Source organism: Eupeodes corollae, chromosome 2 (assembly GCF_945859685.1).
Source record: "Eupeodes corollae chromosome 2, idEupCoro1.1, whole genome shotgun sequence".
NCBI lineage: Eukaryota > Metazoa > Arthropoda > Insecta > Diptera > Syrphidae > Eupeodes > Eupeodes corollae.
In genome coordinates, this window is record NC_079148.1 from 1,050,299 (window position 1) to 1,071,275 (window position 20,977).

Sequence of the window (20,977 nt, forward strand, 5' to 3'; positions counted from 1 at the left end):
ACAAAAAAAATGTCTAGTATACAACCTACATATAGAAATAAACGTGACTCACTTATTTGGACCACTACAAATTACACGCCCGCTTGCAATTGATGACTAGGCACTCTTATTAAGCCCAAGCTCCTTAGAGAGAGAGTCCTGTATTCACAGGATCACAGAATAAAAAGGGAGACAAAAGGTAATTGTTGGAAATGAGGAAAAAAGAACACAAAAAAGTAGAAAAAAAGCATGAAAACGTGTGCCTTGAGGAGACATTTTAATTGCCAGCAGGTATACCAATGTTCGTATAGGCACATACTTTTCAACATTTTCAAACCTACATATATACAAATCTTTATCTATGAAAGTACAACAAAAAACGTTCCACAAAGGGTGTACCTACTGTACGACGACATGAATGAGTCAATGGGGTCGTGAGTCAAGTAGTCCACCCTCGCCATATTCACCGGGCACCAGAGCTGCAGTGGCGGGGGTATATTTTATAACTCCCACACAGCTTTGTAAACTTCCTAATTTGAATTATTCTTCTATTTTTATTTTCTAGTTCCTGTACTGTACTGTGCTGTGTAGCACACCCCCGCTGTATATGCATTGTGTGTTAAAGTACACGAAAAATAAAAGAAAATAATATAAAAGTTAAAAAAAAAAAAAAAAATACCCAACACACAACACCCTCGTTTCATCTTAGGGGTGGTCCTTTGGCTTTGGTGCTTTGGTCTTTCAATTGAAATCAGACATGCCTAATTAGAGGGAATATTCCGTTAGTCGCTCACTTCAATTAACGCATTCTCTGCGAAAACCGGCAAGCGAATAATTTCCATTAAATGCAGCCCTCTATTTCTATATATGTACGAGTGGAATAAGTACGGTACGGCATGGCACATAGAGACGGCATCAAATCGAACTCACCGATTCCGGGGAATTGTCTTTAATAAATGAATAGAAAAAGAATTCCATTGTAGTCGCATTTATACTGACTTGGCTTCCTTCTCTCATCTCGAACAGAACAGAGATGAAACACACACTAGAATCCAGGACCGAACAGAACCCAAAGCTGAACCCGAACCAGAGAAGACCTAACCCCAATCTCAATTCCAATTCCAATCCCAAGTCCCAACTCAGAACCAAAGTCGTACGTATACCATATGACTATGTATGTTGTAGGGAGGTAAATTTTATACAATCCCTTGTTTTTTTTAAGCTTATAGTCTGAGGGACTGGTATGGTCTGGGCAAAGCGGCATATAGCGGCGGCATCATAGCCCGACCGACCGACCAACCGAACGACCGTGTTAGTTCAATGTGCTATTTTAGTTCGGTAACTCAGAACCAGTGGCACGGTGGTGCTATTATATTATTTCACTTGGTGTTCTTGATGGTCTCTCTGTGAAAAAAACGCTTCTTTTTGCCAAAAGTGCATTCCGTTGGATTCTATACGAGTTACTTTTTTGTTGTTATGTGGCTTTTTTTCAAAACCACTGTTGCCAGGTTGGTTTGAGGTTTAAAGAACTTTTCATTTGCTTATAATTCCAAGCTATTTTTAATAACAATAACTGCCTCAAAATTCTCAAAACTCTTATAGTTTGAAGCCTTGCAGTTACCATCTCAAAGTATGAAGACCTTGAAACTAAATTATTTGAAGTGTTTTTTTTTCAAAATTCAGCGACTTTTTGATCTATCTTGCTTCTTTTTCGAGTTTGTAAAAAATTAAGAGAGATTGACTTTAATGCGGTATTATTTAAAAAAATTGATCTCTTTGAAAAATGAGGTCTCCCAAATTTATATACAGCTAATGTGCCTTATCTCCTATTTCTGTTGGTATCAAACAACTGTCAAAATTAGTTAAAGTATTTTCAATTCAAAAAACTTACAAGCTACTCAATCCTTTTATGTTGAATTATCTACCAAGGCTTAATATGTCTTTTGTTAGAAGATCTGTTTTTAGATTAAGTTGAATCTACAAAACTTATCGTATTTTTTAAGTTGTTGTTATAAAATTTAAGCATTTTTAGTAAAATCAGGATCAATAGTGTTTGAAAATTCATAGTTCTTGAAAAAAACAATGCAAAGAAATCCAACTGAGGAGAACTTCGGTACTGCATTATTTCTAGTTTTGTTTCTCTCACGATATTTCAATTTTTCCGTAACTAAGCTTTCCATTTCAGCTTTTTTTCTAATTTATAAAATGTTTTGTTTGAGAAGCTCTGTTCTCACAATAAGTTGATTCTACAAACCTTTACTGAACAACGAACAATTTCGACCGAAATATTGTTAGGAGAATAGTATCAAAATAGCTAACAATTCATTAATTATTTACCAGTTTACCAGATATTTTAAGTTCTTTAAATCCTCTCTTTGAAAACTGTAACAGCTATCTGAACACCCCTAAGCATTGACAGTTCGGTGAAAAAAAATAAACAAAGGAAACAAACCTTACTTAGGGGGAAAAGCGGATGACATTTTATGTTCAAATTCTTTGCTTTTATACAATTCTCAATATTGGCTACGATATTACCTTCTTAAGCTTAGCTTTCCATTTCAGCATATTTTTACAATATTATGTATTTTTTTGTTAGCTCCGTATGTAACATAAGTTGAATCTACAAAATTTTACTTCAAAACAATTATGAACAATTTAAAAAAAAATATATAACCTAGCATTTTATTATTTACTACTTTGTAAATGTTTAGCAATTTACTAGCAAATGCAAATTTGAATCGTTCTACTAATGTATTAAACACCAATTATCTTTTTTAAAAACGATGAATCTGAACACGCCTAAATAGTGACAGTTCGTGAAAAGGAAAAACAAAGCAAACAAACCCTAATTTGGCGAACAGACCTTTTAATTTTAAGTGTCAAAAAGTCAATTGGTTTTTTGTTTGTAAAATTTAAAGTAGTCATTTTGTGATTTAACTTTATCATTTAACAATTTTCGATTTGTTTGACTAATAATTCATGTTTTTGAAAAACTAGTGTTGCCGTAAAAGACTTGTTTTAAAAAATTTCAATACTATGGACGTAATGGTAGTAAATGTTTTTTAAAGCTAAAATTACTAAATTTGAACATTTATCATATTCCACTCACGAAATCAAATTATTGTTAAGCTCTATTTGTTTCTGTTGAGTATTATCTATAAACGAGTCTCTACGAGTCTTTCTTAAACGCTTTAATGGTGATATACGTTTTGAAAGCCGAAGATTGTTTCTAATCTTGTTGGTCAAAGATATCAAGTTCCTTAAGAGTATAAAAACTCATTATCATTTCACATCATTTTAGACCCAAAAATATCTATCTAAATAAATAAAACATGGGGTTTCTTCGTCTAATGACTAAATGTACTTGTGTTAAAATGTTCCTAGATATATCTATCTACAAGTCATGAGCATCTAAGAATATTATAAGACCCAAAACCTTGCCAGGTTAGGCCATACAACGCCGCCTAAGGGTTTGATTGATTCCTAAAAGGCACCCTTCCATTTGTACTGAAGGAAGGATAAGATTGAAGGACGTGTACAAGCGTATACGAAAGTATAAGCTATGGAGGGAGCTATGGAGGATGAAAGCCCATTTAATTTTTTTGGGTTCATAGTGTTTCATTTTCAAGAATCCCAAAAGTTTATGATCCTGCTTTTCGGCCATTTAGGTTTTTTTTGTAGCTTTTTCTTATAAACTTATAGAAACCCTTAACGATGTCAGGATGACCTGTTTTCAGTGCTTTGAATTATTTAATACAATTACTATTTCAGTAGAGGAAAATGCACTACCCTCACTTTTCTTTAAACTTTCCAATGGTTGGCAATACTTCTCTATGGGGGTTTGTTCGTAGATATAGTTTCCGATATATAAACTTTCAAGCAGATACACTCGTAGTTTTGCAGATACTACATCGCCATCACCATTGATGCCCCTGCTACCGCCCCCTAAGTCGCGTAGTCGGTCGTAGAGTCGCCGCCAATAATGTGTCGAACCCAAGCGAACCGAACCGAACCAAACTGAACCGTTTCAGAATAAAATTTGTAGACGCAAAACACTGTAGTATATTCATGTTATTGATGGAAAAGTTTCCAGTTGAAAAGAGTGAGAAGAGGGTGGCTTACATAATGCATTCAATGCTATTAGAGATACCACTAGATTCGAATCTCTTAACAACCGTATTTTTTCTCATTTTATAGCAAACATTTCTCTGTTTTCTTTATTTCTTTATTTTTCTGTGTGCTTTTTGATTGTGTAATTCTGACTAGCGTCGTCGTTGGTCGTTGTTCGACGTTGTTCAAAGTTGTTGTTGTTGTCGTCGTAGCCACCATCATCCATCGATGTTCGAGGGTTGTTTTGACAAAAGTTTTATGGCGAACGTTTCATAATATTTTGTTTAACCTCTTTCCTCTTTCGCATCCTACATACATACATACTCCTCGTATAGAAGTTAAGGAAAAGTAGGTGGGTATAGCTATTGGGCTTATTTTCTTCTATCAACCCCCTCAATAGTTGGAATAAATAAATCGAACGATATAGAAATTCTCTTCTGCCCACACCTCATTCAGGTCTTTTGCTGTTTCTGTATCTTGGCCATCATCACCATCACTCTCAACCTCACTCTCACCATCACAGGAAAAAGCTACCCCCAATTGAAACATCCGAACAAGAGTATCCATAGAAATAGGGTAAATGATTGAATGAATGACACAAAGGGATGAACGGATGACTCATAACATAACATTATGTCGCTGTCAATATAATACTAGATGTGGGGGTGGATTGGATATGGCGTTTTGGTTGACACAAAACGAACGCTATAAATGAAGCCCCTTTTATTTTTCAACGAGGACGGGAATGAAGAATGAGAACGAGAAAATGAAATAACAAAATTTAAACAACGAACACCAACCAACAAAACAAGCGAAAATTTCCCAAATAAATCGTCAGGCTTTATAAAACTTTATGACTTCTCGGTGGGAGATTTTTTGTTTTGCTGAATTGTGTGTGTGCCCCATTTTCCCATCACCTATTGCCCATAATACCTACAAGTTGCGATTTGTGAGTGGGAGGAAAGTTGGTTCGGTTGCATATGAACTTATAGGTTTTATAGGCTATGTAAGCTTCTAGAGTTGATATATCCAAATAACAAATAACAAATTGTGTGCTTTATTTGTCAGGTATCACGTGGTTTGTCTCATTACCTTTGTTATAAAATTATGGCTTAGATTACGATATATACCTATATAAATATATTTGGTTCCAGATGCCTTCGTTCAATTCAATCCAATCGAATTCAATCCATCGAAATGTCAAAGCCATAAAACGAAAGAACAAACGAACGAATGAAAAAGCAAACGAAAAGGCAAACGAAAACGAATAATATCAATAAAAACGTATCGATAACAGCGAGAGAAAATTACTATTCGGATCGGGTCGTCGCGCCACTAATGACGCGAGGACGTAACCGCCTCCAACTCCAACCGATATATTCCTTGTAGCCGTATTGTCATAGCCTCATAGCATACAAAAATAAAAAGGGGTTGTATATTGGATGGCTATGTGACCAACTAAATCCGATTATAGCCAAAATAATGTTTAACGAAGAAAGAACCAAAACGGAAAGAGAGAGAGAGAGTGAGTGAAAGGGGTGAGGTAGGGAGAGAGGGGGATTACAAAATAGAAATTACGGCCGGATCAGGTGTTTAAGCATTTTATTGCGTATTGTGTATTGGAATATGGTCATTAAATAGTAGAGGGCGACTTAAGCTATTCAAAGTCTAAGTTGAGTTACGAGCGCTTTTTTTATAGCTAAAAATATGGTCAGAAAAAATCTGGTCCACCGATAAATAATCATCATCTTACATTTTAAGTCATGTTTTAATATTGCTTAAGTCTAATTCCTTATAACTTAGTGGGGTATAAAATCAGGGGTCAATCAATAAGCGTTTACTTTTTTGTATCTGAACAGGGCCTCAACTGTCAAAGGCAGTAATAAGGTCAAAAAAAAACGCCAAGCGTTATAATTTATACGCTGAATATATAAAATTTGAAGCGTCTCAGGAATAAGCAGGTGGCTTTGATAAAAAGGTTATATTTTGTGATAAATGAAAGTTTAGTATTTTATTGATTAATACAAATAATTAAAAGAATTAATAAATTAAATTATTGTTATAATTGTAAGCTCTCAAAAATCACAAAAAAGCAAATTTCGGAATTGTGAACGCGCTAAATATTTAAACACAAAACATGTTTGTTTTGGAAACGTTCAGAGAAGACTTTGGTTTGAGTGTGTTCAGCGTATTTTTAAGACAGAGTTCAGTTCTCTAAACTAAAAATGAAGACTTTTCTAGTATAAAGTATATCCGTCTAGGCCATAACAGACCTTTAGGAAATTCTGCTACGCTTGTTTTTCTTTTAGCAATTAAACTAAAGTCAAATTGGTTTTAATCGTTTGGACAGTTTATATTTCTAAGATTTCTTAGATTTTTCCCATTTATATTGACAGATACTCAGTATTTATATAAGCTTTGAATTTTATTGTGTCCCTTTTATATTACGCGATAGAGAATCTAGTCAAAATTCTATTTTCAGATTTCTGACAACAAAATTAAGAAATTTGTTTGAATTGTTTATATTTCTGACAGTTCAAAAATTCTTTTCAAATATAAACTGGCCCATTGAAACCAATCATTGGAATTTTTTTTGACAGGTTGGTTTTAGAAAATGTCTATCATTGAAAAACCCTTTCTGATTGCAGTGAAGTATTTCAAGTTAGATTTGATAAATTGAAAGAAAAACTGACAGCTGTGTATACCCAAAAAATCGAACGACTTTAGTAAAACGATTTTGTTAAGTTATAAAATCAAAAACCAGCTGTTCATTTAAAGTAAATTCATCAATAAAACAAATAAAACGTAGGTTTAAATTTTAGGTTAAGCAAGGTATTTTTTAGGCAAAGAACCCTTTAGTTTGATTTCAATGCTTAAGATAACAATTTAATTAAATCTCAAAAAAAAGGTAGAAACTAATGATAGCTTTTGTTAACCCTAATAAGAAAAAAATTGAAGAAAATTCCACACATTTTCGATCAAACTATTATCAAGGGCTTATTGTTTTAATTGTAAGGAATTTTCTAAATATTCTGCAATTCAATAGCCATACTAAAATCTTAGTGTTTTGAAAACGAACTTAATGTCTTAGCTCTCTTTATATTTTACAGTACATCTGAACACGTCTTATATGAGTGATAGTTCGTAAAAAAGCAAAACAAACAAACCTAAACTTGGAAAAAGATTTGCAATGTCAAAAAATCAGATGACAGTTAAAGTTGCCATTTTATGGTTTTATTTAAAGAAAGTGGTCATATTATTTTTCAATCTATAAGTTATTTAGTTTGAGTTTACCATTTACAAATACCTTGAAAAGTTCTGGTAAATGCCTTTTTCTTTTATATTAAAATTTAAATTAATAACAAAGAAAACAAATTGAATTATGATGAAGGCGCCAAAATCCCCTTTAACTGGGCTTGTTGACGTGCGATGGCAAAAAAGCTAAAACCAATTTTCATTTCCACACACCACATATAGTCGCGTATGGCTTGAAATTCGCACCAACTATATAGGGTACCTAATAATATAAGATACGAGCTTTGACAGTCGTCAATAATATATAGAATCACGTTTCACCCCCCTTCCCCCTTGATGCCAGACCCCTGGACTAAGTTAACTCAACTGCCAAAGCCGAAGCCGATACCGATGCCGATTTGACGACGAACCAACAACAAGGATTTGGTTTTGGTTCTTTTGTCTGTTTAGTGCCTGCTTTCAATTTAATTCACCAAATCGAACCAACAGCAAAAGCACCCAGGTGGTAAGGTGGTAGGTACGTCAACGGTCTCTCGTAGTCGCGTTGTCGGTAATGTTGTTGGTAGCTATAAGACCATGGAAAGTTGTTGTTCTTTTTTATATCGAAGGAAGGTAGGTGAGTTGGAAGGAAGAGAGGTTTAGAGGTTAGGTAGAGTTGGTATATTGATTTATTACTATATGGAACTGTAGCCGTGCATTACACGCGCAGAACACCTGTTCTTGTTACTGGTCTTTCTTTTTGTTGCTGTAGCCGTTGCTGTTGCCGTTTATGTAGCCTTGTGAATCGAGATATTTTGAGTCCTTAGAGAATCGCTGCTCCTTTATACTCGACGGATTTTCATCATTTTATTGGGTGCTTGTAGCTAATTTCATTGCTTAACGTTCGTCTGTTCGTTCCGTCGCATCGTCAGCGTCCTTCCGTTCGAAGTCCGACCTTATTGCAATCTTCATCTTATGGCTTGGCGGTTAGTTGTTGCATCATGATGGCGATGGGGATTTAGGGGAACATTAAATAAATGCAGATAGATTCAACATCTACACCATCTACAATCTAAAGCAGTTCTCTGGACCTAAAACGTGTTTCATTTTATGTTGCATATTCATGGTGGGTCTGCTTGATGCTTGTTGAACTTGTAATAATTCTGGAGACTCCGATAGGTATATGTTGAGTGAGGACCGAAGGATAAACGTGGAACGATTGGAACAGCAATTTCTTCGTCGGCATTTCAGTTGTATGACTTCTCTTTTTATCGGACTTATTTCTCTCCCCTCCTCCCCTACCTCCGAAGAAAGAGGCAAAAGAACATATAAGAAGCCAAAAGAACTGGTCTTTTCTCGGTGAGGATCGAGTGGCGGCGGTGCCGACCGAAAAAAAATCCAATCACGAATTGAACACCTGATATTTTTATGTGTGCCATAAAAAAGGGGGCCTTTTTTAGGCAGGTACCAACTCATTCTATCTGCTCTCGCCTTGGATTTGGATTCATTAATTTGTATGTTTTGAGACCAGAAAAAAAGGAGAGAGTTCTGATATTTTTTTTAAACTTTTTTTTTGATTAAATTTTAATTTGAATCCTTTTGTAAGTGTTGTGCAATTAATATGTAATTTTCATGATATTTTAAATTTTACTTTTTTACTTTTGTTTTGTTTTCCAAAAAATGCGTGCTGATGGATTTGCGTGTACATAATTTGTACCTAGGTGGGTTTGCCTTTGTTTTGTTCCTGTCCTTACTCAAACATGGACTTATCCAAGAATAAGGAGAGTTTTATATACTCGTATCCACCTTCCTACACAGGAAGCGACATCAGTTCAGGTTTACGTGTTACCCCTAGGCCATAATCTTCCACCCCATGCTGCCTCCGTAAAGGAAACCCCTCCGGATTTATTTTTTTTCTCTCTTCTTAAGACAAGTCCCTGACAGATTGGCTTTAAGCATCTTTTTATGCCTATACAACAAATACGAGAAGGACGACGACGACGACGACCAACCGACGTTGGTTTTGCTATGTGACACTCTGACATGTGTCCAAAAGATTCTTCTTGAAATTTGAGTAAGAAAACAACAACAAAAAATACCATACAACAAGAAGGGTTGAAAACTTGAACCATGTACCTCAATAATGTATTTTCGAAATCAAGATCAATTCCTTGTCGTTTTTATTTGTCTGTTTTTTTTTTCTTCAGTTTTTTGAAAATTATGAAACACTTTAGAGAAAAGTCTAACAAAAAGGATTGACGACTGTCACGTGACTTGGGTCTATGAGGATTTCGAAACTTATTGTTTACAAGGGATTTCTATATTATTTATGGTATTTATACTTTTTTTATCTCACATCGTTCGTCAGACCATTGGAATCTCATTTCTTTCCGGAAGCAATATGTCCTCGTTAAAATAAAGTATTGGAGAAAAAACGAACAAAATAAGTATCAAGGATTCATTTAATATGCTTTGGCATGTTTTGGGAGGAAATATTATGTATAAAGGAGGGTCCTTGAACGTATATATATATACATATTTTTCATTTTTCTATGAGTGGGAGACTGTCAGAACGGCCTCGACGAAGACGACAAGGAGGAATGATTTAGACGATGGTTTTGAACAACAGCCAAAACAGACTTTTCCAACGATATTATGACGAGGACGCGATGGACATTACTCAAAATCTTTCGAATTTTTTATTTTACGGCTTTATACAGTTTGGACATTGTGTAGTAAAGTTTGTAATAAATGCGATATAGGCACCTTTAGGTAAGGTACCTGTCCTGGTGTAACATCGGCCATTGTTTCAATAAAAATCTAAAATTTATTTTCATCTCTCTCCTGGCAAAAACGGTGGTGTGGCGGCGATGGTGATAAAAGGACATACTAAAAAATTGTGCAAAGTCGTAAAACCTCCATAGAGCTTAGGTATACTTGTACTTCTGTTATATACAAAGCTGTGATGGCCTAGTTTTTAACATGTTTGTTAAAACAAAAACTCTACCGCTGCTGCCGCATGTTATTTTCCAAATGTTTTTCCTATAAAATATTTTTATTGCATTGGTTTCTAAAAATAAAACAAAAAGATCGAAAAACAGCGAGTTTCATATTTCAATAATTGACATTACTTACAGATGTTTAGGAAGGTATTGTTTTGTGTTTAGATAAATTGCATTGAAATTGGTTCGAAACGAGTAACCTTATTCGAACAATTTTATATTAATGTACCAAGGGTTTTTATGTTTACATAATCAACAGATTTAGAACAATCGATAGACAATGCAATAAAAATTAAAGTACCGAAATTAGGTGAACAATTACAGAGTACATCGCAGGTAATAAATTGGGCTTAGTTTCGAAAAATGATAACATGAAAATAAGAGAAATAGCTTTCCATTGATGGCGATTAAAATATTTGTTTGTTTTTGAAACAAGCAAAATTGTCATTCAATTAACCTTAAAAAGTATACAATAATTAAATTGAAGATTAAGCTATTTTTTCGAGGTATTTGTGGCATTTTCGAACGAAAGTTTTTTAAATAGAATGGATCAATATATTTTTTTCAGTTTTACCGAAAAATAACAACAATATTTTGTACAAAAAGAAATAAGTTTTAAGTAAATATCTTCAATTCTTTTCAAGATATTCGATATTTCTAAATATTTGATTAAATAATATCAACAGCAATATATTTTATCAGACCCTTTTAGCAATTTGTAGCTGAATTTGTTAACGTTTTCATTTTTGTTTGTAGAGAAAGCTGTCGGTTTGATTTTTTCTAAAAATAAAACTGAGTATTAAAATAATATTTTTTAAAAGAGAAAAATGTTTAAAGTTAATATTTGAGCAGAAATTCAATCTCACAAATTATTGGTAGTTTTTGTCAGGAAAACTGTTATTTTCGTTAGATAAAATTATTTAAAATTCTACGCATGTTAGTATGGGTGATTCAACTCGATCCACTGAGCCTTCGCATTTGAACTCCATTATCAACTCCTAAACTACCTTATCATTTCTGCTTTATAAGTGAGTAGTTTTTCTGTGTTCTGTTGATTTTAGGGATTATAACTTCGCACTTAAGATAAATTTTGAGGAATTCAATAAAATGCATGCGGTCTAATGGATAAAAAAAACATTTCACTGTATTTTCTTTACGTTTGAATTGAAACCTTTTAGATCTTTCATCAGTTTTAACTTTAAGAAAAAGTTCCAGTGATAAATCGTATTGAAAAGTTTCACCTTTTGTAAAATCAGTCAATGATTCTTTACAAACGAGTTTTAAAATTTGAATCATTAATGAACACATTTACTTTTCCAATTCATGCCAGGCTTGCAAAAGAACGCAATCTTTTAGGAATGTGATCTCTTTTGATTTCAATCAAGTGATTGAGTTCATTTAACTCAATAATACATTTTTTTCTCCAATCATTTGACTGCAATCAAACAGTTTCAATCATTTGAGATGTGAAGACTTGAAGTCCTTGCAATTAATTGAAGCCTGCCTTTTCAAGTTACATTTCTCTTAAAATTGCATTGGTTGATACAAACTAGATTAATGAATTGAACTTTGACGGCCGTTTAACTTTGTTTAGTCTGATTTAATAATTGACAAAGTTAAAAAAATAATTAAAACTGTCACTTAAGCTCGCCGGATTCTATAATAGGGGTGAACGTTTTTTTCCTAAAATATTCTAAAAAAAAACACAAAAGCCGTTTGATGAGCTTCTTTTCAAGTCCTTATTAATTCTGTTTAACTACAAAAAGTTGCAGTGTAAAATAGTCGATAGCGTTATTGGTTCTTGAGATTATTGGAGGCAGACAAACTTTTCACTTTTTTAAGTTTCATTGATCATTGAGAGGAGTTTTAATCTTCTTGAACATTTTCAAGTATTTTGCCATCAAAAGATTTGAGGGAATAGGAATTTTTGAAACACAGAGCTAAGGTTCACTTTCATTGTCCCTAAGTGCTAAAAACATCAAACGAATTTTTGTCTTTTAGAAGAAATTGATGAATTGAATGTAACAAAAATGTCTAAAACCTCATTTGAAATACTTTATGTAACACTTTATTGCTAAAATATTTCTGATGAGTTTTCAGTTTTTAAAATTCACGACAATTGAAGTATACTTTTAAGTTTCAGTAATTTCTAAGGAAAATGTATTATTTAATAAATTATAAAAACAGTCTTCATCTAAACATCAATATTTGTGTTTCAGAGCTGTCGATTTCAATACAAACTTAAAGCTTCGTAAACTTGCTAAAAATTATTTATTTTTTCTTTCAGAGTTTTTTTTTACCAACTTTCAATTGATTTTGAAATGAAGATGTTACTTGTATATGCCCTCAATTTTATGTTTCAAAGTGACGAATATTTAAAACTTGTTGAAGAGTGAAGATGCGTGTCAAGGAGACAAGTTTTACTCTAAAAAATTTGTCTTAAAACCATACCCTATATTCAACCTACTAAACCTATCTTATAATTCTATATATTTGAGTTATTAACCGAAGCAAATTAAGTTTTCGAAAGTGATTTTATTCAATTTGACAGTATATATCATTTATGGTTTATTCACATAAAGATATAAATTCTTAAAGTACAAGAAATACGAAATTTCAAATAAAGTTAAAAATGTCTTCATCACCATGATATGCCAACAACAAGATAAAGTGTATACAATTATGTATCTTCTTCACCTCTTTTTATCTTAAAGATACAGGTACGAGAAAGTATAAGAAATATATATGAACAAAACAGATTTTGAAATATTTATCTTAAACAAAATCATGTCATGTCATCTTTTCGTAATATTGAAATTCCTTGAGGCCTTGCTTTGGCTTGTCATATCGTCGTAAAGGAACTTATCTTAAAAAACACCGTCATCTTCTCATCCCTATGAACCCATACCTTCCCCTTCACCATTCGCCCTTCATGCTCATCTTTCTCCGAAATCGTTTTAAAATCTGTTAATTTGACAGTTTAACTTTTTGTATTATTTACACACCTGCTGCAAGCTATGTTATTTAACTTCCTTCAAAAACCAATAAACATTTAGCAAAAGAACAAAGAAGTTTTAAATTCTTGCATTTTTGTTGTTGTTTTTATAAAAAGTTTTAAGTTGACAGAGTACTCATAGTTGGCATTGCCAACTCTCGAAATATCTTTCAATTTCAATGCTTTTCTACTTTCAAGGCAGTTGTACAATTCTAGGTTATGTATATTATACCTACTCGTAGAGCTACAAAACTATACAACTTTTGAATTAATCCGATTTCCAAAAGAAGAATCCTTGCATTTCTTTTTTTTTGTGAGATGCAATGATTGCAGGACTTTTCTCAAGTCTCTCTACGCCAAACCCACCCTGGTGTCCACATAAACCTCAGAAACATGTGCTTTTGTTTCGGAAACTTGTAACTAGTAACAAGATTGTAAAGAAAAAGAAAAAATTCTGAAACATTCCACATGTAACCCTATACAAAGAAGAGGGTATAACGAACCATCTTCTGTTGTAAACTTTCCTGCAGCTCTATTGTCTTTGGCAAGAGCATTTATACCATAAAGCGAGAAATATTTTCCTTTTTCTCTGGGTGTAATTGTCACAGTCTTCGCAGTCACAGTCACAGTCACATTCAGAAAAGTATAGGAATAGAAACAATTTGTATAGAGGGAGGACACGACCATTGTCCATCGGAAGCTTCTTTTTCTCTGTAGCTTATGGCATAACCGAGCCAAACCAACCAGCAACCACCCTGGTAAAGTCCTAGAAGGTTATCTCTATCAACTCACCATAAGATTCTCATATTATCTTTGGTTATTATTGTGAAACAGAGGAAGACTTAACACAACAAAATAGAAATCCCACATTTGTGGGTTTGTAGGGAAGCAGCTATACAATATACGTCTCAAAGCCTTCTGTACCACCATAAACCCTCAGTTTTTAAAGCTTCTACGGCCTTAACACATTTATTTCTTTTTTTTTTCTATAGCAACTTTTGCTGGTTGGTATGGGTCGTTAAAGTAAGTGAAACTAATTTAAGGCGTAAAACTATTTTTTAACGAGAATTTAATTTACACCCAACAAAAGAGTTAAGTGGGGGGCAGGGAGGGTAACTAACAACTCGTTTTCGTTATTATTTACAACTTAAATTTAAGTCTTTTAAAGAAAAAAAAAGAGATAACTTTGCTGAGAGACAGAAAAATTAAAACAATTTTGTGTTTTGTCAATTTTTAAATTACAGGATCTTACAAAATAGGCATTTTCAACCATAAAACGATTCAACCATTGAACCAACCAACAGCGCATCCGTCAGAAATTTTCATTGCGAAGTTGTCGGCACATTGTGTGCGCTTTACACACAATGAGCGGAAATAGTGTGCCAAACTCAAGGAACCCACAGCCAGACGATGTCGCGGTCGCCGCTGTCGCCACCGTCGTCGTCAGGAGTAGGAGATGCTGTTCGACTCCAGCCTTACTTTTAGCCCTCACAGCGATGGTGATGATGACTTTTCTGCCATTTGAAGTTGCGGGGAAACATATTCATGCCAATGTCAATGCAGGAGGAGGAGGGAGCGGAGGAAGTGGCGGCTATGTCAATTTCAATAATCAGCGTTTCGCCATGGAGCCTCAGGACCAGACTGCAGTTGTAGGAGCTCGTGTGACGCTGCCTTGTCGGGTCATCAACAAGCAGGGCACATTACAGTGGACAAAGGACGACTTTGGTCTCGGTACGCACCGAAACCTAAGCGGATTCGAACGCTACTCGATGGTGGGAAGTGACGAAGAGGGTGATTATTCGCTGGACATTTATCCTGTGATGCTGGACGATGATGCGAAATATCAGTGCCAAGTGAGCCCTGGTCCGGAGGGACAAGCAGCTATTAGGTCAACATTTGCCACCCTCTCTGTGCTGGTTCCGCCAGAACCGCCTAAAATATCTCAGGGAGATTTCATCATGACCACCGAGGACCGCAAAGTGGAGATTGAATGCATTTCCGTTGGTGGCAAACCAGCTTCAGAGGTAAGGTATACCAACATCGAAATCGAAAAGAACACCTTTTGAATAATTCTCTCTCTCTCTTTTACGTTTTTCGTTTCTGGTCGTTGTCGTTGTCGTCATCGTCATCGTCTATAGATAACGTGGATTGATGGTTTGGGAACGGTAATCAATGACAACATCGAATACACAGTGATTCCAATGCCGGATTTGCGACGGTTCACTGCAAAGTCGGTCCTCCGATTGACGCCACGCAAGGAGCACCACAATACAAACTTCACGTGTCAGGCCCAGAATACGGCCGACCGAACATATCGGTCTACGAAAATCCGTGTTGAGGTGAGCAATTTAAGCGTATTTTATATAGTGATGCGGAGCCGATGCAGATAGCATACAGTAGACGCAATGATGTGTTTCTCTGTTAATTAATCTAACTTGACCTAAGCTAACCTATAACCTTTCCAAAAAAAACATCTAATATTTCAGGTAAAATATGCTCCGAAAGTCAAAGTGAGTGTAATTGGTGGCGCTTTAGCCGGTGGCAGGATTCCAGAGTTTGCTCAGGTGCGTCTAGAATGCAAAGCGGATGCCAATCCCGGAGAAGTCCGTTACCGATGGTTCATCAACGACGAGCCAATTATCGGCGGCCAGAAAACTGAAATGGTAAATATTCTCATTTTCAATGCGAAGCGTCTTTTGTGACTTCCGTCCATCAGTCGATCAGTCTATCAGTTCTCGTCTGATGCCTGTCCTGTCCATTCGGTCGTTTATTCGTTCGTTCTCATAAAGAAGTTGTTTTGAAATTAATTTTGTGTTTTTATCTTTTCTCTTTGTAAATATCAGGTTATCCGGAATGTTACACGAAAGTTCCACGATGCAATCGTGAAGTGTGAGGTGCAGAACTCGGTTGGCAAGAGTGAGGATAGCGAGACCCTGGACATAAGCTGTAAGTAATACGAGCAAATAACCATCGCAGGCTTATTCACAATTTGCAGGTCGATGGTTCCAAATGAACATCTCTATATTCGAGTGCGTGTGTGTGTTTTTTCTTTGCAATTCCAGATGGACCACAATTCCGCCTGCGTCCTCAGTCCATAGAGGCTGATATTGGCAGCGTTGTATCTCTGAATTGTGAGGTTGATGGGAATCCCATGCCGGACATTGTTTGGATACAGCATCCCATTGATAGGGTAGGTCTTTTCATTTTGAATCGAATCGAATGTAGAATTGTACAAATGTACACCCTTCCGTTCTATCGGTCGTTCGGTGGGTCGATAACTCACAAACCACAACTGACTCTCTTTGTTTGTTTGTATACCCCACAGGTTGTTGGCGGGAGCTCGAATTTGACATTTAGTGTAACAAACGAAACTGCTGGGCGGTACTATTGCAAGGCAAACGTTCCTGGTTACCCAGAGATATCCTCGGACGCGTACGTTTACCTTAAGGGCTCTCCTATAATCACCTCGTCGCACTATCAATACGGTTTGGTTGGGGATACTGCAAGGATTGAGTGCTATGCGACTTCGGTGCCGCGGGCCAGACATGTATCATGGACGTTTAATGGTCATGAGATTTCGGAATCGGGACATGACTACTCGATACTGGTGGACGCAGTGCCTGGAGGAGTAAAATCGACCCTCATCATCAGAGACAGTCAATCGTACCACTATGGCAAGTACAATTGTACGGTGGTCAACGACTATGGCAACGACGTGGTTGAGATAAATTTACAGGCGCAAAGTAAGTATTCCGATTCTCAAAAAGTCATTGACTTTTATATCATCTATCCATCTATCCAACCATCCTCAATCATTATTCTAATTGTCTTTTTGTCTCTGTCTTTATTTTTATTTCGAGCAGAAAGCGTTCCATTACTGATGACGATTGTTGGAGGCATTTCATCAGTGGCCATCCTAATGATCCTGACCATCTTGGTAATTGTGTATTTCAAGTGCAAAAAACGCAAACTCCCACCGGCCGATGTCATCAGCGAGCATCAGATTTCGAAAATTGCCGCAAAAGAGGCCGGCGACCGCACATCCAATTACAGTGACCTCAAGGTGGACATCTCTGCCGGTTATGTGCCTTATGCCGACTACACCACCCACTACAGTCCTCCGCCCCAATATCTAACAACATGTTCCACTAAATCCGGCAGCCATTTGCAGCAGCAACAGCAGCATCATAATCAGCAGCAGCAACAGCACCATCAACAACAGCATCAAGCCATCAATGTGCCAATGACTTTTATAAATGGCGGAGGCAGCCTAACGGGCAGCATCATTGGGTCCCGAGAGATCCGGCAGGACAATGGTCTTCCAAGTTTACAAAGCACCACCACCAATGGAAGCGTGGTAAGTTCATCGCCTAATGGCAGTTGCAGCAATAATAGCACCGCCACTCATGTAGCACATAACTCGTTGAGTATCGATCCAAGGTATAGCGCCATCTATGGCAATCCCTATTTACGAAATTCTAATTCATCATTGCTGCCGCCACCTACAGCTGTTTAAAGTTTATAGTTTAAAAATACAAAACAAAACTAAGATATTTAAAAACAAAACAATTAAACTAACTACTAAAATAATTTTTAACAATTATTGTCGCTTTCGAATTTACGTATAGAAAAACAAAAAATAATCGAGTTAGGCTAATTTAACAAGAAAACAAAATACACGAAAACAAACATTTTTTAAATATGGACTAACCACGCGTAAAGACTGATCTCAACGATTTAGTAAAATGGGTTACCTAAATTACAAAAACAAAACAAAAACATACACAACTACATTTTGATAAATGATTTTGAAAAATATGAAAACTAACTAAGAATGTGACGCAGAGGGGGTTGAACGGTGTTTATACGTTTTATTTTTGAAAGTGAGATTTCAAGGATATTATTTTTTTTTCCTTTTTTCGATTTAAAGGACCTTCATGATAAATAAATGAACATCAATCTCTGATGATGTAACTGAATAAGTTGGTCTTCTATATGCTCTTCTGAATGTAGGTAAATTTGTTTTCGTTATTTTACGTTAACATCCCCTTTTATTTGGATTGGGATTCTGTGTATTCTAGTGTTTCGTTCGAGTTCGAGGAGAGTTTGTTTTTTTGAAAATTTTGAGAGTCTGAAATGGGTCAATTAAAATTGGAAAACACTTTAGAGATTTATTTCAATAGCTTCGTAACTTCCGACTGATTAGGTCAAAGAGTATATAGGTGGTGGTGTTTTCGAAATAAAAAAGAGTGATAAGTGTTTGAAATTTATATTTCTGAAGTTGAACTTGAATTTTCAAGAAGTTTTCGAAATATGAGTTTTGTTTAAGATTTTTCTGAATCAAACCAAATATCTATACAGTATTGCTCGATGAAGAGAAACCAAGGTTATCTGGAATACTTTTTTTCATCCCCGAGTATTTTCAAAATATCAATAAATACTTCTAAAGAAGAAGCGTGTAGGTTTTTTGAGTTATATTGATTTTTGACTAAATGGTGGTTTCCTAACGTTTAGAAATAAATAATTTTTAGATAGTTGTCCATAACAAATAAAATCTGCAATTTAAGGAATTGTACGTACTACAAAAAAAAATGTGTGTTTCTAAGATATGTCAAAGAATTTATATTCGGATTAATGTTATTAAAAAATGCATTATTGAGATTAATAGGTTTCAAGTTTTGAGTAGTGGAGACTCATAATTTTATAATCCTAAGACCGATTACTTAATTGTTTTATAACCTTTTTGGCAACATTTGTTCGGTCCCAGAGGACCATTAAAAAAAACAGTGTTTGGAAAATGCCTTATGGCCTTAAAACACTCCGGCTAAGTGAAAAATCCGGATACCTTAAAATATTTTCGGTTCAATTGTTTGTATTGAAATTGAATCCAACAGAACAAACAATTTACTTAACGCTTTCACCAAATTTTTACCAAGAAAATTACATTTGAATTCCTTATTATTTCACACACTTTTTCCAAATAACTTCAAAAAATGAACATTCTTGTTTCGAGCTTTGAATCTTCACCTAAAGTAAGGTTCGTAAGTGAAATAGGATTATGTAATTTGGGATATTGGATAATCGTAAGGGTTACAGCGGCTTTCTTTTATAAATAAATGTTTGTACACCAAAGAAAAAATAGTGGTTTGTGTATGTCAAAATGGAGCAGGCTGTTTAATTTTTCAAAAGCAAGGATTGTCAAAATCTATTTATTTGACAGATCTAAGGTGAACACAACTAAGATGTCATTTAACGAAAATCTTCAAATTTGATCAATGAAAGGTGATAGTTAAATTGAAAGGTGTAAAAAAATGTAGAAGCCATTTTCCATTCATTTCAAAAAAGGCTTCAAAAAAAAAAATTTACCGACAAAATGCATGACTTTCGAAAAAAAAGGATTATTTTCACAAGACAACTAATTTGCTGCTTTAGTTTCAAGTCATTTTAGGCACCAATTGAATGTCTCATCATTATTTTGAAAATTCTTATTGGAAACAGTTCAATCCAATTTTTCACACACTCGAAAACTCAATGATAGGCCTTTTGACCATCGAAAATTTGACAATTAATATTACTTTTGCCAATCCCACCCCTCGGTTTAAAAATAAGTCAGTTCGCCAATTTTAAGTGGTATAGTTTCTTGCCAAACTACTGGGGTTTCCCAAATTGAAATTCTTTTCAAAGAAACAAATTAAATTCATGAAGTAAGCTTTTTAAAAACCTGTCATCCAGAAACATTGCTTTTTACTTTTTCCAAATGTAAGTTTCACCATGAAGATTATTGATTTTCTATATATTCTGGTTTCTGAACCATCATTTCTCTCTTTTAACGCTTTTCAAGACTGGGAATGTTTGCTTACTTTTTAACGAAATCTTATTATAATTATTATATTATTATAATTCGAAGTGAAATTTCGCTCAAGTGAAACTTTTAAGAATTCCGAGCGAACAAAAATTTTCGGGTAAAACTTCAAACACCTTTTTGATTATAAGAACTTTTTAGTTCAAAATTCTTAGACGAACTCAATTTTTGTATTTCTCCTAGAAAACAAGAGTAAGTTCATGGATAGCTGATGGAATTATAGTTTTTCAACCCAATCAAATTTTTTCAATCTTAAAGTTATTTTCAAAGGTCAGTATCGTAAATTTCAAGAAATGGACAAGAATTCAATACTTAAATTTGATGCAGACATCACAATAAATTTTCTTTCTATCTGACAGCTGTCATTTTCCACAAAACGATGATTATTTTTTAGTTTGACAGTTCCTAGATTTTACGAAACTAGTGTACATTTTCACATCATTTTAATTCAAGGTAACATCTAAGCTTTAATGAGTGTCAGTTTTTGAAGATGTTATGTTTTTGACAGTTCCTAGAATTCACGGAAAATATCTGAGTTTTCACTTCACTTTACCTAAAGGTGACAGCTAAGTAATTCTGAGTGTCACTTATTATTGATTTAGTTTCTTAGAAATTCTGTAAAAGGTTGCAAATTCATAAATTCTCATTATTCTAATTCTTAAATACTCGTATTATTTATAGAACTTCTAGGTTCTTCCGTGGGCTTAAATTGTTTTCCATCTTAGAAAAAGTATAAGTAACTTTGGTATACATTATTTCTAAAAGAAATTCATTAAGAGACTATACATATTTACA

General features: G+C 34.6%; 1 protein-coding gene across 2 annotated transcripts in view; it reads left to right on the forward strand.

Moving 5' to 3' along the window:
- Positions 1-20,977, forward strand: part of LOC129944315 (irregular chiasm C-roughest protein) — an 88,815-nt gene that overhangs the window by 64,550 nt on the left and 3,288 nt on the right. The window contains exons 3-9 of one of the 2 annotated variants that reach the window (XM_056053664.1): positions 14,565-15,344; positions 15,459-15,659; positions 15,807-15,983; positions 16,164-16,266; positions 16,383-16,510; positions 16,646-17,063; positions 17,184-17,677. In XM_056053664.1, the coding sequence (XP_055909639.1) occupies positions 14,685-15,344; positions 15,459-15,659; positions 15,807-15,983; positions 16,164-16,266; positions 16,383-16,510; positions 16,646-17,063; positions 17,184-17,677 (2,181 nt within the window). In that variant the 5' untranslated portion in view covers positions 14,565-14,684. Of the gene's footprint in view, positions 1-14,564; positions 15,345-15,458; positions 15,660-15,806; positions 15,984-16,163; positions 16,267-16,382; positions 16,511-16,645; positions 17,064-17,183; positions 18,225-20,977 lie in introns of those variants that run through there. The other variant, XM_056053663.1, reaches the window with a different exon arrangement.